Genomic DNA, 27,194 nt, shown 5'->3' with positions numbered 1-27,194 from the left:
GAGACAGACAGAGGGAGAGACAGAGAAAGGGGACTGGGGTCAAGGTCGGGAGGGAGGAAAGGGAGAGAGACAGACAGACAGACTGACTGAGCATGACCCACAGTCCCTCCTATTCCACAGAGGACCACAGTGCCAATGCATTCGAATTGCTTTTGTGTTTGCTTTGCAGTCAAGGTTTCATACCTTGGTGTTTATAATTTCTCTGTTCATCATCTATTTCTAATAAGTACTGATTTAATTTTTGTGGGCTTGTTTTTTTGTTTGTTTTTAAGAAAATACAAAAGGTAAAATGTACCAGAGAGGAGCCTTCTTGTAAGTATGAAGTAAAAAATCTTACTTTTGTAAGAAGAGTTAATGAATATCAATGGGAAAATATCGTAACGTTTAGATAAATATTTAATTTTGTGAGCATTGAATTTTATGTTATTGCAGTCTAATAGGGTAAAAGCAATAAATTACTCAGAGACCCAAATAATTGATTCTGAAGACATAATATCCAGTTTTTAATGAGCAGTTTCATTTGTAGAAACTGCTTTGTTTTTTTTCCCCAAAGAATCTTTAAAATACTGAGAAATACTTTGATATGCACTTTTTTTTTTTAATACTTAGTGAAATAATTTAAGGACAATAATTCAAGATCCAATTATAAGAGTTTATTACATATTAATATAACACCCACGTACTTAGAATATTATCCTGTTACCAAGGTGCAGGGAATATAAAAGCTCCACTATCGTATCTTACTACAGAGAATGTTACCAGACAGAAGTAGAAAGTGTACCCCAGGAGTGAATATGTGTACATATGCCCCATATACACACCAACTTTCAGGTTTTTGGGGCTCCATAAGGAAGAAATAAAAATGACTTATTTTGAAAGTAATTGTATTTAAGCCTAAAATACACTAAATACCTATATATCATGTTAAATAAACATTTTTACTTTACTATTTTTACAGCCTTTTGATCGAGGAAGAATTCAGAAAATTTTCCATGCTATATGCAGCCGACTTCACATACTTAACAGATTCTCTTCTAAAGCTGCTAAATACTGATGAGAAATCTCTAACTATGATAACTCTTAATGACTTTCGTTAAAACTATATGGTGGAGTGTTCTGTTTTGTTGGCTGATTAAAAGTTTTTGGTACAAAATGTGAAGATGGCCAGATGACATAGTCTCCAAAATTGTGTATTGAATATTTGTGCTGGTATAGTCTATATATGTTGTGCTTCTATTAGCTCTTGACACTGAATAGAAGTTGGCTGCCCATTATTTTTCTTCCCAAATAAGGGAATTCAAGGAATGTAAATAGATTCCTTGACAGTATTTGATCCATTTCAGTGGTTTATGTAAAATTTATAATTAAGTACCTTGGAAACATTGTAGAAAAAGGAAAATTTCTATTTTTTTAGAATTATCTCTATCTTATACCTAAAGATATCAGTTGATACCCAAAATTGAGGAAATCTGTACATAATTTTAAAATTCACATTGTTTTGAAACCCTGAGGAAGAGTTTGAACTTTCAAATCGAGACAGCCTTCTTAGTTTCCTAAAACCAATCACCACTTTAACACTTATCTGTGCAAGACTGACGACTAAAATTAATGTGTCACCATGTATGTTAATTTAACTAGCAGCAGATATAAGATTGAAATAACAGTACAGATTTACGCTAAAGTAAATATTAACAGATTGATAATGTTAGAAACCACATAATCCTCTACGGGTACATGTTCATGTGTCTGTGTGTGTGTAATTCAGAAAGGAGTGGGTAATATCTGTCTCTTGACCTTGCTCCTACTGTCTAACTAGGGTCACTTTAACCCACAGGCTGGTCACCCTCCCTAACCCCTTTGCTAATGAGTGGTGGTCCTGCCCCCCTGGCTGGCAGGCCCACCCTTCTTCAGCAAGCTGCTGCCCAGGGAAATGTCACTTTATTATCAATGCTGCTTAATGAAGAAGGACTGGACATTAATTACTCCTGTGAAGATGGCCATTCTGCCTTGTATTCTGCTGCTAAGAATGGACATACAGGTAAGATGGTGCCATCTTACCTCACTGTATCACCCTCTTGCAAAAGGATGCAGAATCAAAAGCACCTGTAACCACTGTTATGCGCATAAGGTGAATTTAGGTTTCAAATTTTCTCTTTCAGGTAGAATAAATAACTTTTTTACATGATTTAAAGATTTTATAAGCATTTTAAAAATCCAAATTGGACAGTTCCGTAATAATCTAAACTTTTACTGCAGCTAGCAAAAAGTTATCTCTGTTTTATGCACAATGAAATGTATTCGGTTTGTAGAAATTTGGGGTCTAGTAACTGTAAAGCACATTTTCGAATCAAGCCCCCCCCATCTGTTATCGCTTTGGCCAGGACAAAATAGCTCTAATTTGTCTGTTAGAAATAGCTGGTGTCTGTGAAAGCAAAGCCTTAGGGCTTTAGCACATGCTGCAGTGAGGGAAAGTTTTAGTAGTTAGGAAAGGGCATGGGTCTGAAATTGTTCTGTAGTTGGAACAATTTATAGTTATTTGGATTTTTTAAGAGAACGGAGAGGTTGTACAATTATAAATGACATATCGATGAAGTCGGGGAATTAATCTTGTTCCTTAAAAAGCAAATCTTATAGTCAAATATACTAAAACATACAGTAGTGCAGATAAAGAGATGATTCGATGGCAAACGCAAAGTCAAATAGTATTGCATATGTAAGCCATGTGATCCTCGTATAATTCACATAATGTGGCTTCCTTGGAAGTTTTCAGAGCTTCACTGTGTTCAAGTGGACTACATGCAAGATTCTAGTGAACTACAAGATGATAGCTCATTATTTTAAAAGTATTTTGGAGTACTTCTTCAAAAGTACTGTGGGAATTTTCTCCAATGTAAAGAAATTCAGTCTAGTTAATAACATGTGGAATGTGAGGTCTAGGTGATATTTTTGCCTGAGTCTGATGACTTTGTGTGGGTTCTCCTTGATCTTCATTCAGGGAGTTAAGTATAAGATGACCACAACATGAAAGCATTTTAAAGATTAAATTAAACATCATAAATTAAGAATTTAACTATTTAAATACAAAGAATGGTATATCAATTTGGTGAATGGATTTTGTTCTCCATCCAGTAATACTATTTTTGGGGATTGGCTGATGGGAAAATCTGGTAAAACATTTTCTGACATATGACAGTCCTTTCACTCATCAGCAACTCCTCTCCCCCGGCCCCACCAAAAAAAAAGAAAGAAATCATGTCTTGGTGAGTCTGGGGTATTACAATCCTGGGGGAAAGGGGCTGCTTTCCCTTTATAATAGTCTGTGGAGTCTCACAGCGGCCCTGAAAAAATTGTCAGAGGAGCTGTGCATGAGAGAGGTCCCTTGGGGTTAGTGTTTGTCTACAGCTCGTAATGAATTTGGTTCATCATGACTCTAAGTGGGGAATTAAAATGGCTTTCTATTAAAATCCATAGACTGTGTGAGATTGCTGCTGAATGCAGAAGCCCAAGTCAATGCTGCTGATAAAAATGGCTTCACACCCTTGTGTGCTGCAGCTGCTCAGGGACATTTCAAGTAAGTGATGCTCTTAATTCTTTTTTTTTTCCCCTATGAAAAGAGCCTCTTTATAATTCGCACACATATTTTAGTTCTGGCTGAATGTGTAAACTAGTGCTTAAGATCCGTTGGCAAATAAATTCAACTAAACATATTTGAGAATTTAAAAGCAAAGTAGGATCCTAAATTTGCTCTTCTTTTTTTTTGTTGTTGTTGTTTGTTTTTTATACAGCAGGTTCTTATTAGTCATCAGTTTTATACACATCAGTGTATACATGTCAATCCCAATCACCCAATTCATCCCACCACCACCCCCATCCCCCCGCCGCTTTCCCCGCTTGGTGTCCATACGTTTGTTCTCTACATCTGTGTCTCAACTTCTGCCCTGCAAACCGGTTCATCTGTACCATTTTTCTAGGTTCCACATACATGCGTTAATATACGATATTTGTTTTTCTGTTTCTGACTTACTTCACTCTGTATGACAGTCTCTAGATCCATCCACGTCTCAACAAATAACTCAATTTCGTTCCTTTTTATGGCTGAGTAATATTCCATTGTATATATGTACCACATCTTCTTTATCCATTTGTCGTCACTGGGCATTTAGGCTGCTTCCATGACCTGGTTATTGTAAATACTGCTGCAGTGAACATTGGGGTGCATGTATCTTTTTGAATTATGGTTTTCTCGGGGTATATGCCCAGTAGTGGGATTGCTGGATCATATGGTAATTCTATTTTTAGTTTTTTAAAGAACCTCCATACTGTTCTCCATAGTGGCTGTATCAATTTACATTCCCACCAACAACGCAAGAGGGTTCCCTTTTCTCCACACCCTCTCCAGCATTTGTTGTTTGTAGATTTTCTGATGATGCCCATTCTAACTGGTGTGAGATGATACCTCATTGTAGTTTTGATTTTCATTTCTCTAATAATTAGTGATGTTCAGCAGCTTTTCATGTGCTTCTTGGCCATCTGTATGTCTTCTTTGGAGAAATGTCTATTTAGGTCTTCTGCCCGTTTTTGGATTGAGTTGTTTGTTTCTTTAATATTGAGCTGCATGAGCTGTTTATATATTTTGGAGATTAATCCTTTGTTGATTCGTTTGCAAATATTTTCTCCCATTCTGAGGGTTGTCTTTTTGTCTTGTTTATGGTTTCCTTTGCTGTGCAAAAGCTTTGAAGTTTCATTAGGTCCCATTTGTTTATTTTTGTTTTTCTTTCCATTACTCTAGGAGGTGGATCAAAAAAGATCTTGCTGTGATTTATGTCAAAGAGTGTTCTTCCTATGTTTTCCTCTAAGAGTTTTATAGTATCCAGTCTTACATTTAGGTCTCTAATCCATTTTGAGTTTATTTTTGTGTACAGTGTTAGGGAGTATTCTAATTTCATTCTTTTACATGTAGCTGTCCAGTTTCCCCAGCACAACTTATTGAAGAGGCTGTCTTTTCTGCATTGTATATCTTTGCCTCCTTTGTCATAGATTAGTTGACCATAGGTGCGTGGGTTTATCTCTGGGCTTTCTATCTTGTTCCATTGATCTATGTTTCTGTTTTTGTACCAGTACCATATTGTCTTGATTACTGTAGCTTTGTAGTATAGTCTGAAGTCAGGGAGTCTGATTCCTCCAGCTCTGTTTTCTTCCTTCAAGATTGCTTTGGCTATTCGGGGTCTTTTGTGTCTCCATACAAATTTTAAGATTATTTGTTCTAGTGCTGTAAAAAATGCCATTGAAGTTTGATAGGGATTGCATTGAATCTGTAGATTATTTTGGGTAGTATAGTCATTTTCACAATATTGATTCTTCCAATCCAAGAACATGGTCTATCTCTCCATCTGTTGGTATCATCTTTAATTTCTTTCATCAGTGTCCTATAGTTTTCTGCATACAGGTCTTTTGTCTCCCTAGGTAGGTTTATTCCTAGGTATTTTATTCTTTTTGTTGCAATGGTAAATGGGAGTGTTTCCTTAATTTCTCTTTCAGATTTTTCATCATTAGTGTATAGGAATGCAAGAGATTTCTGTGCATTAATTTTGTATCCTGCAACTTTACCAAATTGATTGATTAGCTCTAGTAGTTTTCTGGTGGCATTTTTAGGATTCTCTATGTATAGTATCATGTCATCTGCAAACAGTGACAGTTTTACCTTTCTTTTCCAATTTGTATTCCTTTTATTTCTTTTTCTTCTCTGATTGCCATGGCTAGGACTTCCAAAACTATGTTGAATAATAGTGGTGAGAGTGGACATCCTTGTCTTGTTCCTGATCTTAGTGGAAATGCTTTCAGTTTTTCACCACTGAGAATGATGTTTGCTGTGGGTTTGTCATATATGGCCTTTATTATGTTGAGGTAGGTTCCCTCTATGCCCACTTTCTGGAGAGTTTTTATCATAAATGGGTGTTGAATTTTGTCCAAAGCTTTTTCTGCATCTATTGAGATGATCATATGATTTTTGTTCTTCAGTTTGTTAATATGGTGTATCACATTGATTTATTTACGTATGTTGAAGAATCCTTGCATCCCTGGGATAAATCCCACTTGATCATGGTGTGTGATCCTATTAATGTGTTGTTGGATTCTGTTTGTTAGTATTTTGTTGAGGAATTTTGCATCTATATTCATCAGTGATATTGGTCTGTAATTTTCTTTTTTTGTAGTATCTTTGTCTGGTTTTGGTATCAGGGTGATGGTGGCCTCATAGAATGAATTTGGGAGTGTTCCTTCCTCTGCAGTTTTTTGGAAGAGTTTGAGAAGGATGGGTGTTAGCTCTTCTCTAAATGTTTGATAGAATTCACCTGTGAAGCCATCTGGTCCTGGACTTTTGTTTGTTGGAAGATTTTTAATCACAGTTTCAATTTCATTATTGTGATTGGTCTGTTCATATTTTCTATTTCTTCCTGGTTCAGTCTTGGAAGGTTATACCTTTCTGAGAATTTGTCCATTTCTTCCAGGTTGTCCATTTTATTGGCATAGAGTTGCTTGTAGTAGTCTCTTAGGATGCTTTGTATTTCTGCGGTGTCTGTTGTAACTTCTCCGTTTTCATTTCCGATTTTATTTATTTGAGTCCTCTTCCTCCTTTTCTTGATGAGTCTGGCTAATGGTTTATCAATTTTGTTTATCTTCTCAAAGAATCAGCTTTTAGTTTTATTGATCTTTGCTATTGTTTTCTTTGTTTCTATTTCATTTATTTCTCCTCTGATCTTTATGATTTCTTTCCTTCTGCTAACTTTGGGTTTTGTTTGTTCTTCTTTCTCCAGTTCCTTCAGGTGTAAGTTTAGATTGTTTATTTGAGATTTTTCTTGTTTCTTGAGGTAGGTTTGTATAGCTATAAACTTCCCTCTTAGAACTGCTTTTGCTGCATCCATGGGTTTTGGGTCGTCGTGTTTTCATTGTCATTTGTCTCTAGGTATTTTTTGATTTCCTCTTTAATTTCTTCAGTGATCTCTTGGTTATTTAGTAACGTATTGTTTAGCCTCCATGTGTTTGTGTTTTTTACGTTTTTTTCCTTGTAATTGGTTTCTAATCTCATAGCGTTGTGGTCAGAAAAGATGCTTGATATGATTTCAGTTTTCTTAAATTTACTGAGGCTTGATTTGTGACCCAGGATGTGATCTATCCTGGAGAATGTTCCATGCGCACTTGGAAGAAAGTGTAATCTGCTGTTTTTGGATGGAATGGCCTATAAATATCAATTAAATCTATCTGGTCTGTTGTGTCATTTAAAGCTTCTGTTTCATTATTTATTTTCATTTTGGATGATGTGTCCATTGGTGTAAGTGAAGTGTTAAAGTCCCCCACTATTATTGTGTTACTGTCGATTTCCTCTTTTAGAGCTGTTAGCAGTTGCCTTATGTATTGAGGTGCTCCTATGTTCTGTGCATATATATTTATAATTGTTATATCTTCTTCTTGGATTGACTCCTTGATCATTATGTAGTGTCCTTCTTTGTCTCTTATAATAGTCTTTATTTTAAAGTCTATTTTATCTGATATGAGAATTGCTACTCCAGCTTTCGTTTGATTTCCATTTGCATGGAATATCTTTTTCCATCCCCTCACTTTCAGTCTGTATGTGTCCCTAGGTCTGAAGTGGGTCTCTTGTAGACAGCATATATATGGGTCTTGTTTTTGTATCCATTCAGCAAGCCTGTGTCTTTTGGTTGGAGCATTTAATCCATTTTCATTTAAGGTAATTATCAATATGTATGTTCCTATGACCATTTTCTTAATTGTTTTGGGTTTGTTTTTGTAGGTCCCTTTCTTCTCGTGTTTCCCACTTAGAGAAGTTCCTTTAGCATTTGTTGTAAAGCTGGTTTGGTGGTGCTGAATTCTCTTAGCTTTTGTTTGTCTGTAAAGCTTTTGATTTCTCCATCAAATCTGAATGAGATCCTTGCCGGGTAGAGTAATCTTGGTTGTAGGTTCTTCCCTTTCATCACTTTAAGTATATCATGCCACTCCCTTCTGGCTTGTAGAGTTTCTGCTGAGAAATCAGCTGTTAACCTTATGGGAGTTCCCTTGTATGTTATTTGTTGTTTTTCCCTTGCTGCTTTTAATAATTTTTCTGTGTCTTTAATTTTTGCCAATTTGGTTACTATGTGTCTTGGCGTTTTTCTTCTTGGATTTATCCTGTATGGGACTCTCTGCGCTTCCTGGACTTGGGTTGCTATTTCCTTCCCATGTTAGGGAAGTTTTCGACTATAGTCTCTTCAAATATTTTCTCTGGTCCTTACTCTCTCTCTTCTCCTTCTGGGACCCCTATAATGCGAATGTTGTTGCGTTTATTGTTGTCCCAGAGGTCTCTTAGGCTGTCTTCATTTCTTTTCATTCTTTTTTCTTTATTCTGTTCCATAGCAGTGAATTCCACCATTCTGTCTTCCAGGTCACTTATCCGTTCTTCTGCCTCAGTTATTCTGCTGTTGATTCCTTCTAGTGTAGTTTTCATTTCAGTTATTGTATTGTTCATCTCTGTTTGTTTGTTCTTTAATTCTTCTAGGTCTTTGTTAAATATTTCTTGCATCTTCTCGATCTTTGCCTCCATTCTTTTTCCAAGGTCCTAGATCATCTTTGCTATCATTATTCGGAATTCTTTTTCTGGAAGGTTGCCTATCTCCACTTCATTTAGTTGTTTTTCTGGGGTTTTATCTTTTTCCTTCATCTGGTACATAGCCCTCTGCCTTTTCATCTTGTCTGTCTTCCTGTGGATGTGGTTTTTGTTCCACAGGCTGCAGGACTGTAGTTCTCCTTGCTTTTGCTGTCTGCCCTCTGGTGGATGAGGCTATCTAAGAGGCTTGTGTATGTTTCCCTAAATTTGCTCTTCTTAATAATAGATGGTTGTATATGAGGGAAATGAAAAAGAGGAATATGCTGTTTCCAAACTTCATGTGAATGAACTTGGTTCCGAAGAAGAAGATTATTTTTAGCATATCAGCATAAAGTCATCCCTCCTGTCTATGGGGGATTGGTTCCAGGACCTCCTACAGATACCAAAATCGAGGATGCTCTAAGTCCATTATATAAAATGGTGCAGTATTTGCATATAACCCACGCACGTCCTCCCGTATACTTTAAACCATCTTTAGGTTACTTATAATACCTAATACAATGTAAATGCTATGTAAATAGCTGCGAGCATGTGGTAAGTTCAAGTTTTGCTTTTTGCAACTTCCTAGGATTTTTTTCTAAGTATTTTCCATCTGGGGTTGGTTAAATCCACAGATGTGAAACCTGCAGATATGGATGGCCGACTGTGTATGTGGTTATATAACGGATTGTTAAACAGTTTGCTGTTCACTATTTTCCACCATGCAACCCCAAAACCTTTTTTATGTGCGATGGCATTAAAAGTAAAACAGAATTATATTAATTGTGATACTCTTAACTTCCTACTGGCAGTTTATTCAGTATTAAATCCCAGTTATTCGCTTTGCTTTATCATTAAAAAAAAAATTGAAGCAAAACTTACATACTGAAAGAAATGAGAGCACAAAACCAAAAAGAGCCTATCAAGTAAAATATATGTAAGTTTAGCAGTGATTTCTTCAGTAGCTTAATAAGTCAGTTGACCATAGATATAACTTTCTAAAATCAAGTCATATTTTAATAATAGAATATAGCTAAATTGCTTTATTTGCCTGTGATGAAATGGCAGGCTCTGGAGAATGAAAGCTGTGTTCAACTTTTTTATTTTACCATCCCGATAGAAATGTTTCCTTTAACAAATCTCAGAATTCTTGAAATACGGGTTTTACATTTTACACTAATGTTACTAGTCATAAAGGTAAATTTTTTAAAATTCAAAATGCATCCATAAAGTGCAGTATTTTTTTTTTTTCTGCGTGTCTAACATATCTCATCACCCTGAGTTTATTGTTGAGGATCAGAGCTACTGATTTTGCTGGTACTTTTTGCATGTATCCTAAGTCCTCCAAGAGAGATTCTTCTTCTGGGCTATACTTTTACCTTTACTGCCAGCAGGCAATGTGTAGGTCCACTTGCTTGGATAGTATAACAGTCATGGGAACAGAGGCATGGATGGGTTTGCAAAAAGGGAGAACCCTGGGGAAATGCAGGGGCTTGATTAATTTAAATGTGTATTAGATACACATCAGTATGTAACTTATTTTAAAAATATGCATAAACAAACCAAATGTTGCCAAGGGAAGCCAAGAAAAAACATGCATCTGAGCAAAGAAACAAAGATGTGAGTTCCTTCTTAATTTGATGATTTATCACTCTTTTTTAAGTTTATTCTCATCTAATTTTGCAAACTGAAGTTAGTTCCTAAGTGCCATGAAGTCTTGAATTTACCTCATTGCTTTCCTTCTTGATTCTCAGGGCAATGTGTTTCTGCTTAGCTGTGTCTTTTTCCTCATAAACTAGCCCCTCTTCAGGAGACAGGACAGCCTCTGCTGTCTTTTCTCCCCAAGATGGCCCTTTTCTGTCTCCGTACTGCCTTTTATAGTGGAGGCAAATGGTGCCCTGCTGTCTGTGCTATTTATAATTATTTTCTCAAGTGGAAATCTCAGAATGACTCAGCCGCCTGACTTTTTTCAAGGTTCAAACTATTTTGAGCCACAAATAATATATATGTCAAGCAGGGTTAAACATATTCCAAGGACTCTACTTTCACAATTTGGTTGCAGAGAACTGTCATAAACCACGTATTCACACTTGATCAAAGCTGCTATTTTAAATTTTCATGGGAGTAGTTAAAATACATCTTCCAGCCTTGTTAAAAGCAGTATCTATATAATAAGACCAGGAATAATTGATACCTATATTTAATAATTCATGTAAATAAAGATGCAGAATTGCTCTAGCATTATTTTCTCTATTTAATATCTTGGTCAGGTGGTACTTCAGAAGTCAAACCCAGTTTGTATGTAATTAATCATAATCTTGCATTTAGGTGTGTAGAATTATTAATTGCATATGATGCTAATATTAATCATGCTGCTGATGGAGGACAGACACCTCTATACCTGGCCTGTAAAAATGGAAATAAAGAATGTATTCAACTCTTGTTGGAAGCTGGAACTGACCGAAGTGTAAAAACCAGAGTGAGTACCTGTATGTTGGGTTTTGTCCTGTAATTTACAATATGTCTGCAAACTCTACAGCTCGAAAAGTAAAATCGGTTAAAATACAGGTTGCTTTGTTTTGTTTTGCTTTGAGGATATTGGATAAGGACATTGTCTTATCTGTTTGAGCATCTGATTATTAGATGCTTGTTCATTAGCCTTTCTTTTTAAAGGTAGTTGGTGTAGTGCCTGGGAATTGTAAGCAATGGACAAAGGTCAGCTGTCATCGAGGTCGTCGTCACCATCCACAGTAGTGCTCATTTGTAGTATGTGTAAACAGGAGGGAGTTTGTGGCAAGACAGTGCCCATTGCCAGCACTTAGGGGAAGGTTATTTGTGCTCACTGTTCCTCCCACGACTGATGTTTGTTGTTGCTAAGATTATGCAACACCTCACAGAGTTCAAGGTCATTGTCTAATTTGAGTCAGAACTTGAAGCACTGTGTGTGGAAACCCACTATGGAGCCCAGCAGGCTGAGGTAGCTGTTGACTCCGTCCCACACAGATCTGATATCTCCTGTACAGGGTGCACAGGTGAAGTCAGGGATTTAGAAACCGAAGAAATTTGGAGTCTGATCCACAGAAGAGTCCTTGGATAATACTTCTGGCTCAGCCACACAGAAATGCATTTGAAACAAACTTCTCAATTCAGCTTCCCAAACTGGTCTTCATCAACCTATCATGATAGATTTAAAGACCAAGAAATCAGCCTTCTTACACTGACGTGCATTTCTCCAGTGGAGGCCCATCTACGGACTGGTGGGTTTAATGGAGCCCATTCTTCACTGGGATCAGGAATTTTTTTTTTTTTTTTTTGCAGCTTCCCAGAATGTGAAAAGTGTAATAATCACCACCCTCCAGGATATTCCTGATGAAAGACAAGTGTAGACATCTTAATCTCCAAAGGTTATCTGAACCTTGGATCTCTTCTGTTTAAATAGAGAATTGACTATACTCTGCATCCATTTCATAGGAAACACCCTTAAAATTTTCTAGGATAAAAAGGTGCATTACCTACTTTAAGGTCACTCTTAGATCTTGGATTTTCTTAATTTCTCAAAAGGAAACAAACAATGGTATAACCAGAGATATAAGCTAGGTATAGACATTTTCCATTGAGTCCTATTGCAAGGGCTTTTTTTCTTTAATTTCCTTTCTATTTATTTTTTGAAAATCTGAGAAAATAGTCCAGATTCATGTTGTTTTATATATTTTATTTAAGAAATCTGTGGTATTACACATATTCATTATAAAATTCTACCTTGCATATGAAAAAGGAATGAATTTTACATCATTATCTGAATGAAAAATAAGTAGTTCAACATAAAAAGTCACATCCTATATGTTAGAGAACACAGAAATCCATGCTCTCAAGCTAGTTGTTGATAAACTGAATGAAATCGTTAGAAGTACAGAGGCTCCAAAGTACAGAGGTAAATAGCATAATTGATAAAGGACCTTAAGGGAATAATTATTTCTCATGACTTTTAATAAGAAATCAAAGGAGAATGAAAGATTTTAAGTTTTTCAGAAATAACTGCCTGGCCTTTGTAATATAAATTAAGGAAGGTCAAGAGCACTAACACTCTGGTGCCTAATCAAGGCTGATACCCATGTAAAGGTACCTACAGCCCAACAAAGAACAAGCCAGGAAACACTTTATTTGCCTGGGGTACAGCGGAGGACTATATGGTATTCCGGCGACTGCCCAGCCATGGTCTGCTGTTAGCCCAAGTCGATTCCCTTGATAGGAAGTACAGAACCAGAGAAAAAGCCACATCATTCAATGAGAGCTTTAGCAAATGATCAGATGACTCAGTCTAAATGTAGATGGTTACCATTTATTGTCTGTTTTTCTCCCTGTCTTCTACCCCATTATTTTTTTTTTAAGTGTACTGTAACTCACTGAAAAAATATTTAGTGTAGCTGTATGAAATACCAAATGAAAGAAATAGGCCAAAGGGAAAATAAAATGAAGCCAAAATATGTATCACCGAAATAATTCTCAATTCTTTTATGAAAGTCTTAAAAATCTAATGAAGGTGGATACCTGAGTAGAAGGCAGACCTATCTTTATATAACAATGAGAGACTACAGAGGGGATCAGGATTTCCCCTAGAATAGTGTTTGTCGAACTTTAGTGCAGCAGAGTTGCCCAGAGGGCTGTTAAAATGGATTGCGGGGCCCCAACCTTGAGGTTTCTGATTCAGTAGGTCTGGGATGAGGCTCAACAATTTACATTTCTAACAAGTTCACAGGTGGTGCTTATGCTGCTGGTCAGGGGACCACACTTGGAGAACCACTATCCCAGAAAAGAGTTGTGAGTCTGCTCTAGCAACCAGCTAAGTGGACGGTTGAGGCTTCAAAGTATTATAATATGTTCTCGAGAATGGGCCCAAGCATTTTAGTTGGAATATTTTCTAAGCTTGCATTTATCAATATCCAGCTGCAGTCACAGAGAGCTCCATAGAGGCTGATAGGTATCTCATGAAGTTACTTGACTTTGTTTTTCCTTTATGTCTGCCGTTTCCCTGGTATCTAGAATCTTTCCTTCTGAAATCAGTGGCATAAAATTTTAAGATACCTAGAATTAGGACTCTTCCCTGTAAGTTAAACTGGCTTATAACAGCATTCATTTAGTACAGTACTGATAACTTTATACTTGCATATACATTTTAAAAAATCTTTATGCTAAAGTTCATTCTCTTTCATAATATTAAATTGAGATTTTGTTTAACCATATATAATGCTTAGTTACCATCCTGGGCAGTACCTGTTCACTCCAAATGGTCAACTGTTAAGAGGAAATTCTTACCAAATAGCAAACATGAGTCATAGCAATGGAAAATACACTAATTGGCAGTGGTCTGAGAACTTAGCTCATCTATGATATTCAGGATCGGAAGCCTGCTTTTCCCAGCTCAGTGGTCCATGCCCAAGAACATTTAGAGGTGAACTTTAAATAACGCAGTTCTCAACATTGATGTTGTAATCAACCCTTTCTCCCTGGTCGTTTTATTTTCAGGATGGCTGGACACCAGTTCATGCAGCTGTGGACACTGGTAATGTGGACAGCCTCAAGCTTCTTATGTACCATAGGGCCCTAGCTCATGGAAACTCGTTGCATGAGGAGCCCGAGTCGGGCGTCTTTGACTTGGACGGAGGAGAAGAGAGTCGTGAGGGCACATCCAAGCCTGTTGTTCCTGCAGACCTCATCAACCACGCCGACAGCAAAGGCTGGACTGCTGCCCATATTGCTGCTTCAAAAGGTTTTAAGGTGTGTCTGGTAGCAGCTGGCCTCATTACACAGTTGCAATTTGATGAGTGGCGAAGTTGTCTGCTATTGACTGAGTGTGTTTCACCTGAATAATTGGGGACTGAGCAGTACCATTGCAGGAGATGATCCGCTTCCAATAAGAACCAACTTTTTTTGTCCAGCAGATATTTACGGTCAAGTGTATATGAAACTTAATCACAAAAATGAGTTTGGAGTTTGTTAACAAATGTGGGAGTAATTCCAGACATTTTGTCTCATGTCAGATTAGAGGAAAAGTTGGATATTGATTGAGTCCACAGGGTTATTTGATTCCGTACCAAGACCATGCCATGAGTTGGAGGGCCAGGATTCAAGTACACATGCCCTGTACTCTGAACTCCCTCACTAGCCCTACCTGTGCTGTCTTATGATACATAAGAGGGCATTCTAGATTTCACTCATCAGTTAGAAGAGAGAAAGATTCTGATTATTAAGGAAATAACATGAAATAGTAAGCCATCCATTCATACTTCTTTTTCTATTTAAATCACTTTAGCAATAATATTGCTTTAACAATGAAAATCTATCAGGAAGCTCCTGACTGCAAGGCATTGTGTAAGCTAACATTTGCAGGAATCATTTATGCGATTAGTTAACTCCTAGTTCAGGGGCAAGGGTGCAAGATACAAGACAAGTGTAGGATAAGAGAAGCTCAAAAAATTTAAAACAAGGGTAATAGACACGTGGTTGGAACAGTACAAAAATGCAAATTTTTATTTTTTGGAAGAGAGAATGCACGTATTTCAGAGAGCAGAGTTGCGAAATATTAGGCTAGGGAAGGGCTCATTCTGGAGGAGATGGAAACGATTTTGGCCTTGCAGGGTGGGTTAAATTTGTCACCCATCACTGGAGAGGAGAGTAGTTCAGATGGAGAGAGCAGTAGGAACAGACCAGAAGTAGGGAGGTGGGTAACAGCTCCAATTGAGCTAATGAAGAGCAGTGAGAAGTTTCACAGTATGGCACCGGCCTTCAGTGATGTATTAAGAAGTTTGAGCTTTATTTACTAGTCAGAGTAAAACCATTGAAAGGTTTTGTACAAAGGAGCAAAAGAATCAGCTCTGTAGTTTAGATTGATTGACTTAGCAATAACATTTAGAAGACTGGGGATTATGAAAACATTGGTGGCAGGGGAGAGACTAGGTGAAAGATGATGGGAGTGGTAGAAATAATGAGAGAGATCACAGAGTACACATGTCCAAGAACTGAAGACAGATTAGATACAGGAAATGAGCGAGCTAAATAGAAGGATCATAGTGACATTCCCAGAAAGAGGAAAGGAGAGGCGTCATTGTGATCAAGGAGATAGAATGTGGATTTAAGCATGCTGAATTTAATTCTGGGATATGTTCAACCAGATGGAGATATCTGGAAATAGCTAGAAATGTGCATTTGGAGCTCTCGGTTGGGTAACTTCCTGTTGTTGTGATCTAGAGCAGAAGCTGTTCATTTTGGACTTTGGGTTTTTTTTAAAACTAGTGAGAAAAAGGCATGATTCAGTTCAACGTGGAGGTATTGCTTGCTAGTAGTAGTTTACTCCTAGTTTATCCTTAAAAAAAATACCTACAGAAATTCTGTGAACTTGATATATATATATTGGTTTGAATGGAAGGCAGTGACATTTGACATAAAAGTGTTTGGAAGACAAAGATGGAAAATATGAAAGCTTAAATTTGAAAGTGCATAGTTAATCTAAGACAGTGAATCTCATTTGATGGAGGAAAGGTGCATGGAAGGAGTAGTTCTCAACTTACCTCCCCCTTCAGGCAAATCTGAGGATAATGCAAGAGGTTACTGACAGTGGTAGGTTGTTCATGCACTCAACCTGAAGGCAAAAAAAAAAAAGGCAAAACAAAAAACAAAACCTGAGCATCACTGATCTAGAATGTTCAGCCACTGAGCCTCTGATGCTAGGCAGAGAGAGTAGCCCACGCTCCAGGGCGAGTTACCCTGCAGGGTGGGGGGCTTGTGTTGCCACTCAGCTCCTTCGTTATGAACTCCTCATTAAGTCCTGGTGTTTTCATAGCCGAGGATGGCGTCTTCATGGCTTCCCAGGCCCCTGGCAACGTGGATGCTCTGTCATCGTTGAGTAAAGGGAAATAGGATTTCTTTCTCACATGTAATATGACTCCCTTTGTATTCTCTTATGTTAAGAAGCTTAAGATAAATTTTGAACAAGAAGAGAGAGATTTTAGAAAGTGAGCGTGACTGACAACATCCACACACTGCAAAGAAAAATAATAAAATAATAGGTTTTTTTTTTTGCCCTGGAGTAGATATGTCATCTTCCAGGCTAACCTCTTCATTTTATGGTTAGGACATTTAAACCCTGGAGGGATTAATAGATAGAAGTTGGAAATGAAGCCCAGAATGCCTGGTTTCATTCCTTGTGCGGCCTGCCTTCCTAGTCAGTCGTGGGTATTGGAAAATATTTTTCCTCCTTTGCCTGATACAGTGTTTACATCCTGGCTGACTCCACAGAGGTAATCCATTCACAACTAAGTTGCTAAGACCAGTTTTCTGAAAAAATAAATTGCAATTCTGAGTTAATCATTGTGTGGGTGAAGAGGTTCTACACTGACCACAAGCAGAGTTTAAAAGGTGTATGTTTTTTTCTCTTTGCAGTAGCATATATGTGTCCAATCCACATAAGGTAGTAGTACCATTGTTGCCCAAGAAGATGACTTCAGTTTCCACGTGTTTTTCAATGTAAAAAAAAAAAGTGGGATTTCAGAGCTTGAAGACATGTAGCTCATCTAGTCCAGCTGCCTTGCCTTGCAGATGAAAAAATTACGTTTTGGGAAATAGTGTAACTAACTCCCCAAGGTCAATTCATAGAAGACCAGATTCCCAAATCAGTCCTTTTTCCACTTAGTTCTTGGTCATTTTCCCAATGTTTAAGCAATTTATGCAAATCACCATTTAGTGTTTGGTAACAAGAGTAGCTCTCTCTAAAGCTGGTCTGTGACTGCTCCGAAGCTGAACTCGTCACTGAGGATAAACTTGTTTTCATCACTTAGGGTGAGTGGATAGAAGAGTTTCTTAGTGAAACTCTGTGTTCTGTCATGAGAACTCTGACATGTCAAGTTCCTGCCGCAGAAATAGATTAGGGAGAGTGTCTGGATTTGAGCCGCTAGTTGTTGAAGCTCTCGTACAAACAGATTCTTTATTTGGGGGATTATGTGTTTTGAGTAGATGATAATTCTAGCTTACGTATTGCCCAAGCCAGTGGCTTCCTGTCACTCATGCTCTTACTCAGCCTTTCTGGGTTGTTTAACATGTTGACTCTAATGCAGACTCCTCCTCAGCTTCTAGAACACTGCTCCTTCCTCGCTTCCCTTCTGAATTTGTTGACCAGGCTTTCTCCTTGTCTTTCTGGTTTTTCTCTTCTGTTTTTTTTTTTTTTTTAAAGAAATTCACGTTCTTTTATTTATTTATTTATTTATTTATTTATGACTGTGTTGAGTCTTCGTTTCTGTGCGAGGGCTTTCTCTAGTTGTGGCAAGTGGGGACCACTCTTCATCACGGTGCGCGGGCCTCTCACCATCGCGGCCTCTCTTGTTGCGGAGCACAGGCTCCAGATGCGCAGGCTCAGTAATTGCGGCTCACGGGCCCAGTTGCTCCGTGGCATGTGGGATCTTCCCAGACCGGGGCTCGAACCCGTGTCTCCTGCATTGGCAGGCAGATTCTCAACCACTGCGCCACCAGGGAAGCCCTCTCTTCTGTTTTTTAACCCTCAGCAACTCCCATGCTCCTTCCTAGCTGCCTAGTCCTATTTTTAAGAGTTTATCCAGTCTTTCAACTTTAACTGTGGCTTCTACAGTAACTCTTCCCAAACCCAGATCTCACACCTGGCTTTTTACCTGTCTTCCAGCCATTTATTTCCACCATCCTAGAGGTCATCTCTAGGCAGGCCCACAGTCCTCTGGTCAGGCAGTGGCCTTCTTGTTGCCATCTTTACGCCATCCTCACAGTGTGTAGGGACTGTGGACTGACGGATGCATTTTTAGCTCTTAGCCAGGCGAGTGTCAGGCATTCCCTCCCACACTCCAGCATCCACCTGACTGGATAGTCTGCATGCGGTATGTGTCTTAAGCACAGAGGCCGACATGGAGCCCCAAGATTTAGATTTCCTCTCCCTAGGTTATGGCTGCAAAGAGAAAAAAAATGATGGGAGTCCCTAAGTTTCTTCCTTGTCACAGAGTTGGGTAGCTGACTAGGAGAAGACACAGACAGGATAACCTGTGAGGTTGGACCAAGTCTTTGGGACTAGATGATAAATAGAAATCTGTGCTTTTGATTCTCTGTGATAATTTTTTCCCCTTAATTTTTGTAAAATTATTTTTGAAAAAGTCAGACTGTGTGTAGATAAAGGGAAGGCTATTTTTTAAAACTCTCATTCCAGAATGTTCAGTGCAGAGTATTGCATCCTTGCTTAATTTGAACAGCAATGACTCACAGAATCCTAAAGGATTCTCACATAAACTTGGCCAACCAGAGCCTTGCTTCACCCCTCACCCAAGACATACACTTTCTGGTGTTTTCTGCTAACACCTTTCATGGGTCTGGTTTTGACCCTTTTTCTCCTCTCGCTCTCTACTTTCCCCCTTGAATGATCTTTTTGGTCTCCAGAATATAATCTATAGAGATTCCAAAATCTTCTCTCTAGCCCACCTAACCATGTCCTGAGTCCATTCAGGAAGGTCTTATCCAGGACGCCCACGGTTTTACAGGGCATCTCCTTGATAACCCAGTTGGCCCAGTACAGTCCTTGTTTATGCCCGTCATCCCAATGTAACCATTAACAGTGCCCCTTTTTACTCTTAAAAGTGTCCCAGTTTAGCCAATCGTATGGTAACCCTATTGATGACCATATTCATGTTTACTTCCACCGAACAGCTCCATGAGGGTGCATGCCTGGGCTCCCGGGTTTAGGCTGCATCTCTTGTTCCTCCTCTCGTAATCCACTAACATCACCTGACATTTCTGTTTATTGCTCCATCTTCCTAAGATAATGAATTCAAATGATTGATAAAACTCTAGATTTTATTCCCTTATAAATGAATGTGTAAACAAAGGGAAGGCTATTTTTTTAAATGTCCCCTGGGGAGCCCTCATCACGGGCTGTCTGGACTTGTGTAGACCCTGCTATGATCTCCTCATCTCCAGTCTCTCCAGCACCTTTACACTGGCTTGAGAGGGGCCTTCCTAACAGGAAGTAAGTCATGTAATTTACCTTTCGTCTTTACAAGGATAAGTGACCTTTCTGTCGCTTCAAGGATAAGTGCCAGATCTTTACATGACAGACAAGTCCCGCCCAGATCTGGCCTCAGCCTCTCTCCACAAGCACACTTGTCTCCTTTCCTCATGCACTCTCTGCTCTAACCCTGCACCGCTGGCTACTGTGCAGACATCCTGTGCTGTCTCTTCTCTCCCTGCCTTTGCATCTGCTCGTCTCATTACCTCAAATGGCCTCTTCTTTCCTGACCCCTCCCTGCCTGGGAAACAGCTCAGCTTAAGTCTTGGCTTCCAGGAGTTCATTGGTCCCCAGAGCACCTCTTCACACTTCACTTAGGGAGCTTGTTCTTTACTGTGATTATTTGTATGCCTCCCTCCCTTTCCACCTCCTCCAAAAAATCACTTTTCATCATTGTGTATATTGTGCTCAGCAGTCTCTGGCCCACAGGTACTAAATGTTTGTTGAATCAGTGAGTGAATGGGCTATTTTATGAGCGTTCTCTCTTAACTGGTCTCCTTTCTGTCACTCTCTTTTTCTGTATGTCTTCCAAATGCACCAGTTGGTTTTCAGAACTGAGCTGATCATGGCACTTCCTACCCGAACATATCCTCATGCCTCCAGAAAGACATCCAAGCTCCCTAGCACTCAGCCCTGCACGGCTGACTCTAGCTGTCTTCATCTCATCCCTGAGTCTCCCTGCTTCCTCACGCTGTTATTTCCCATGGTGATAGCCTCCATCTCCCCTGCCCTGCAAAACAGTGAGCACACCCACACCCCAAGTTGTTCCCAGCATGTGTGCCAGACCCCACCGGTGCATTTGCAGACCGCTTTCCCTCCCACGCCCTCTGCCCGACGTCAGACCCTCAGCTCCCTGACCTGACTAGGATCTTATCTCTAGCTCTTTGGACTTGGGGTTTCAACTTAGTCTCCCTGGCACTGGTACCTTGCTTCTCAGCTCTTAAAGGCCCCTGGCAGAGGTGGTTCATTGTCCCTCAACATCTTTTCTACCCTCCTCTACAATAACGGACCTCTCAGCTGGGCTCATGACCACCCAAAATAAAGACTACGTTCTCCAGCCTCCGTAGCAGGTGACCATGGACACCTACCTAAGTTCTGGAGATTGGGATGTGAGTGGAAGCAAGAAGCTGAAGCCTAAGCCACTGCTTTTTGAAGTCTCTGCTCTAGGGAATTCCCTGGTGGTCCAGCGGTTAGGGCTTCACGGTTTCACTGCTGAGGGCCCGGGTTCGATCCCTGGTCAGGGAACTTAGATCCCTCAGCTGTGCGGTGTGACCAAAAATAATAATAAATTTAAAAATAAAGTCTCTGCTCTAGCACATGTACCTGTATCATAGTCGTGACCAAAAATAATAATAAATTTAAAAATAAAGTCTCTGCTCTAGCACATGTATCTGTATCGTAGTTAAAAGCACTTTGATTTAGACTCATTCATCTAGACCTCTTGCTCTGCCTCACTTGGAACAGCCGGCCCACTTTAGGTGCCCTGAGAATCCATTTCCAGAAGAAGCAACTAGCATCACAGCATTTGTTCTCTTCGCTCGAATCCCACGCTTCAAGGAGAGAGCTTAGACTCTTTTCTCTACCTTTCCCACCTCCTCCTCCTCCACTTAGTAAAACTTTGCTCCTCACTTCAACAGCCCCCTTTTCTGGGCACATTTTCCCCGTGGCTCTTGACTATACTTTGCGTTTCTGCCAGAGAAGCAGAAACTGTTACCGTATTCGTCGTCACAACCCTGGGCTCTAACACAGCGCCTGGCACAGAGGTGCTTAGTATCTCTTTCATAAAGTTGTGAGGATGTGTGAGCACTAAATATTTGTGCTGTGGTGGAACAGTGCCTAGAGCTTAGTATGCGCTCCAGTAGTTACTGTAGCTGCTGCTGTTAAGTGTCAGTTGGGTAAAGTTTTCATTTTCTTTGTGTTCCCCATGGAGCCCAGCGAAGTGCTGTGGAACTCACAGCCGTGACCCTGTTTGGATACGCGTTATCCCGCTATCTTTGCAACATTTCTTGCCTCCCTGTAGAGAAAGCTACAGCTTATGTTATTGCCTACTGACCTACCTGAGTGTAATAAAAATTACATACAACCCACTTTATAGGTCAGACTTAAAAGAATCTTGCAGATTTTGGTTGCATCTTTTATCATTTCTGTTTGTAATTTGAAGTACCATCACCTAGAATTATGACGTTTGCTGATGTGCTGTAATTCCTCACCACTTACCTGAATATTTGGGCTGTTTTCTAACTGGTGATGATTATGTTTATTATAACAAAAACAGCAGCTAATAAATATTGAGAACGTTTTACGTGCCAAGAATGTAAAAGCTTTTTACCCATCTTTTCATTTAAGTCATGTAACAGCCCTGTGAAATACAGATATTTGAGACACAGATACGGAAACTGAGCAGGAAAAGGTTAAATGATTTACTAAAATTCATGGATAAAATCATTTATATTGGCAGGCTTAGACCTCCCCCACCCCCCCGGTCTGTTTTGGCTCTTACCTGCTTTTGCTGCAAGTACTAACTTGTGTAATAAATGTATTATTTTTATCTCTTACCATCTGGGAATTGATAAAGTTTAGTGCTCAGATTGCATTCTACTTAAATCTTTCATTAGAGTTAATTTTATTAAATATCTTATACATTTACTGATTTTGTACAAATTAGTAATAACAATTGGATAAAAAATTTATGTATTTGACTTAGTTTTCAGTTCATTTCTTGACTTAGTGATTTTTTTAAACCTGAACCCCAGACCCATGAAAGCTAGACTTTGATTACAATTGTTAGAGAAGATCCCTTGCGACTTGAGCAGGAGCAGTGAGAAGCCAACGTCCAAGTCAGTCCCTTTGCAGAAGACAGATTTTCTTGATTCAAAGGTCCTCTGGCTCGGCGGCTCCATTGTGCAGGTACCAAGGCCTAGTTTCCCATCCCCCCAGCATCCGAAAAGATTCCCTATATTGGCTTTGTCCTCAAACCAGCACTGGCTTCCTGTTCAAATTTCACTTAACTGGCGGTCTCAGCTTACTCTTTGTTTTTCTTTCTGACCCTTAGGGATTTCCTGTATTTCCTTGTGAACTCATGATTTAAAGTATATTTTGGGGCCAATATGAAGCAACTGGAACTCAAGTATACTCCTGGTGGGAGTAGAAATTGGTATAGCCACTTTTGAAAGCTCTTTGCAGTCTATACTAATACAGAACATGTGCATACCCCGTGACCCAGAACACCAACTCTGTACATATACCCAACAGAGATATGTACATGTGTCCGCCAAAGGACACGTACCAGAATGTCCATAGTAGAACCCAAATGTCCACCAATAAGAAAATAGATGAGTAAATTGTGGTATGTCCATATGATAGAATACCACCCTGTAATTTTAAAAAAGAATGAATTGAATTATAACTGTTCCTAACACATGGATGAATTTTACAGACATTACGTTGAATGAAAAGAAGCCAAATATAAAAGTGTATCTGTAATATGGTTCCATTTATATAAAATTCATAAATAGGCTAAGCCAATCTCTGATCTTAGAAATCATAGTAGTAGCTACCTTTGGGGGGAGAAGGGGAGGGGATAGCGATTGAGATGGAACGTTCAGGAGGCTTCCAGAGTGCTCCTTACACAAGTATGTTCACTTTGTGATAATTCTTCAAGCTGCACACTTATTTGTGTACTTTTCTATATGGATATTATACATCAGTAAGAAAAACATATGTTTTACAAAACAGAAAATAAGTGTTTTACAGCACGATTAGAGAAAGCTGTTCAGACTGAGTAGTTTACTATGTTGTCAGAAGTGGAAGTCAGCCCAGAGCCTCTGTGTGTGTGTGTGTGTGTGTGTGTGTGTGTGTGTAGGGGAGCGAAGAGAAGGACAGTGCTTGTTTTGGTTGTTAGTTCCTTTTCATGGTTTCTGGTTTATTCAGTTTTGTGCTTACTGTGGTGGGAAATCAGACAAATCATGAAGTGGTAGAAGTTGAAATAGCAGAGTTCCTTGATAAATATCCTGATGTAATATCCTGCCATGCAGTTCCTTATTTGAAAATGTTTGCATATAAATTGTCTACCACTTTGAATTGAAAATTTTTTGAAAACTACGACCTTTCAGTTCATAGGTTAGTGATATTTTTTAAATGGAGATTTCCTGGAGCTACACAAGAAAAAACTGAATAAGAGAGGGCACCTAACTTCAATATCTATTGAGAATGTTTTTCTAAAACCTCAGTCAACATGATGTTCACACATATTTCTCAAATAAGAAAAGTAAGACAGTGTAAGATCTCAAATATATATGTGCTTACAAGGACTCTGGGACAGACTTGTTACAATTGGAGCCCAGCACTTGCACGACCAGGAAAGCAGTGCCTGATCTAGAAGATAGCAAGGTGCATCTGGTTGTAGCAGAAGTCTTTTTGCTTTATATTTCCAAATTACAGTAAAAGGATACTGTCTGCTGAAGTCTTTTTTCCTTAATTTCACTCTGCAAACTGAGTGCTTAGTAAGCTAATTTTTTTCTCTTGAAACCTAAGAGGCTGTTCTGTGGAGCAGTGTTTTGATCCTGTGAATCACATGTCAATGAAGCACTGCTTGCTTTTCATTTGGAGACAGTGTTTAGATTAATCTGTGTATTTGGGTTGCTGGGAAAGAAAGAAGCTTTCTGGCTGAGAATTCCTGATTTGCTTGCTACAGGCAACTGAATTTTCCCTTGGAGTTTTCGCTTGAGTTTATTCACTTGGACGTGAGGTAATGGATTTCGTGTCTTTACAGAACTGCCTACAAGTCTTGTGTAGGCATGGAGGGCTGGAGCCGGAAAAAAGAGATAAGTGTAATCGGACTGCACACGATGTCGCCACTGATGACTGCAAGCACCTGCTGGAGAATCTGAGTGAGTGCCCTTCGCAGCTGCATTGCTCATCCTGCATCCACACTGCTGGGGCCTCTGGGACTGTGGGAAAGATATTAATGCAACTACAGTTTTCTCACTCTCTTCTTAACCTTCTTTGAACCCTAGCTGCTACAAAAACACTTAATTGGTTATAAATGGGGTAATTATATTTTTCTACATAGAATGGCTTTTTACAGAATTAGTTGTTATTGAAATAATGCTAGGTCTTCCTTGTATTTGACTGACCTTGGGCAGCTTTTAAATAATTATTGCTCTTTTCTTCTGACTTAGGTTGTCTTTCTAGACATGAGACTAGGAAGCTATGAGAAATCATGGCCGTCTAGTGTGCTATTAGCTGATCATATGAATGTAGGCAGGCAGGTCAGTTTATCTCTCAATGTCTGGTTGCCTACCTGTCTAGGAAGATAATTGATGATCTTTTGGGTCCCTTCCATCTTTAAGAGTATATACTTCTCAACATGTATGAAAAGTTCACTTGTGGGTTTATGAATAGGGAGTGCTAGATCAGATGAAATATTGTGACCTCTTATATCAGGATTATCACTCAGTCCATCCAGTCAGCCAGCTGTATCAGTAGTTGGATTTGAGCTAACATTCTAACATTGAGTCAGAAAATGAACAATAAACATAAGCAATAATTCATTGTATGGTATGTGAGATGGTAATACGTGCTATGGAAAAGACTAAGAGGGATGGGGAGTGAGAGGGTGGGTTTCAGTTTTTAAAACGATAGACAGGGCAGCCTCACTGATGAGACATCTGAGCAAACACTTGGAGGGGAGGAAGGGGCAGCTCTGTAGATCTCTCAGGTAAGAACTTTCCAGGCAGAGCATCAAGTGGACAGAGGCCCTAACAGGTAGCAGCATATCTGTTGTGTCTGAGGAACCGCAAGCAGGGCAGAGTGACTGGGTTATAATGAGTGAGGGGAGAAAAGTAGGAAAACAGGTCAGAGAAGTTGCAAGAGGGGATGGGGATTGAGCCTGATCTTACTGGAATTTGTAGGCCATTGTTGGGACTTAAGGTAAGCATTTCAGTGCTTGAGCTTACCAGTGACGGGACCTGGTGTACATTTTTTTTTAAAGAATTTTTGTCATTTTTAAATTCAGGAACATTGTAAGTATTCCTACCCTGTAAAAAAAAAAAAAAAAAAAAAAAGACATTTGTTAGCTATCATTTTATTTTATTTTTTATTTTTATTTTTTTTAGCTATCTCATTTTAAATTTTGCTTTTATCAACTTAGTAAACATAAGTGAGCTTCTAAATAACACAACATTGTAAATCAACTATATGCCAATAAAAAGTTTTTTAAAATAACTATTAAGAAAAGATAAAATCAAAGATATCTCATAGTAATTGTAAAAGGCCAACCCTGGCAATGTTCCTAATTAAGAATGGTGTACGTTTTAATGGTATCTCTGGCTGCTTTGTCAAAAAAAAAAAAACTAGGAAGTCACAGGCCTAATGTTAGGCCTTTAATGTAGTGTTCCAGGTGAGAGCCAGTAATGGCAGCTCAGTTCAGGATTGTAGTAAATGAGGACATTTCGGTTCTGGATATAGCCAAAGATGAGCCAACAGACCTTTCTGATGGGTTGGGTGTGAGGTACAAGAGAGGGGATTCATGGATAATTCCAAGGTTTTCAGTCTGAACAACTGGCAGGATGGCAACAGCTGGCAGGATGGCATTGCCATCAGCTGTCTAGGGGAAGGCTGTGGGTGAAGCAGATTTTGCTAACGAAGATCAGGAGTTATGTTTTGAATTATGAATTTGAGATGTCTGTTAGGGCATCTATGTAGGAGATGTCAAGTCAGCAAGAATTCTGGAGTGAGTATGAGCTGGATTTATAAATCTGAGAGTCAGCAGTCTAGAGATGGTATTTAAAGTCATGGGACTGTATGAGGTCTCAAAGGCAGTGAACACAGATAGAAAAACTAAGAGAAACAAGCCTTGCAAGACTCTGTCATTAAGAAATCTAGAAGAAGGGGAGGGGCCAGCAAAGGAACAACATTAGAGGGTGACCAGTGAGGTGTGAGGAAATCCAGGAGGAGTGTATCAGAGAGCAGAGAGATTAGCTGTGTCACAAGCTGCTAAGTAACATGAAGACCAAAAATAAAATCTAGTTAGGTGATCAGTTAATGGAAAAAAGTCAGTTTAAGAAGAGGATCATAAAAATAACATATTTTTAAACATTTCATTTTGATTTAAAACACACCAAGTAATTGTTTCTTCAACTTTTAGGTGAAGCTCTTTATATTGATATGGTTCTGCTGATTGAAGTGCCATGTATTCTTATTTGAACAAACCACATCTTTAGTGCTTTGTCTGTGGTTTCTGTTGTTTGAGGACTTAAACATATTTATGAAGCAAACCAAAGGCAGTATCTGTCTAGAGATAATTAAATTTTTTTCTAATTTTATGTAGTTGTCTCATCCATATCTCACTAAAAACTTGTTTATAGCAACTCCTCTGTTCAGTCTCAAAAGTGTTCTAATTTTCATAGGAATAGTAACTCATTTCATCAGTATCTGGAATATTTAATTTACTAATTATAGTAATGAGTTCAACGGACATAGAAGATTTGG

The 27,194-nt window shown here is 38.9% G+C and overlaps 1 protein-coding gene and 1 long non-coding RNA gene across 5 annotated transcripts in view; both read left to right on the top strand.

The window, feature by feature from the left end:
* The window catches only part of CTTNBP2 (cortactin binding protein 2), a 156,459-nt gene that overhangs the window by 80,182 nt on the left and 49,083 nt on the right, over positions 1–27,194 (top strand). For all 4 annotated transcript variants that reach the window (XM_082399966.1, XM_082399964.1, XM_082399965.1 and 1 more), the window contains 5 exons: positions 1,835–2,038; positions 3,472–3,571; positions 10,964–11,114; positions 14,159–14,410; positions 24,475–24,592. In XM_082399966.1, the coding sequence (XP_082256092.1) occupies positions 1,835–2,038; positions 3,472–3,571; positions 10,964–11,114; positions 14,159–14,410; positions 24,475–24,592 (825 nt within the window). The remainder of the gene's footprint in view (positions 1–1,834; positions 2,039–3,471; positions 3,572–10,963; positions 11,115–14,158; positions 14,411–24,474; positions 24,593–27,194) is intronic.
* On the top strand, positions 14,419–23,186 carry LOC309632553. The gene is made up of 2 exons (XR_014246978.1): positions 14,419–20,969; positions 21,038–23,186. It is a non-coding gene; the product is annotated as an uncharacterized lncRNA (long non-coding RNA).

This window comes from Balaenoptera borealis (genome assembly GCF_965194805.1).
Source record: "Balaenoptera borealis genome assembly, chromosome: 7".
NCBI classification, from domain to species: domain Eukaryota; kingdom Metazoa; phylum Chordata; class Mammalia; order Artiodactyla; family Balaenopteridae; genus Balaenoptera; species Balaenoptera borealis.
Note: the sequence above shows the minus strand (reverse complement) of the source record. Positions and strands in the feature narration are given on the sequence as shown.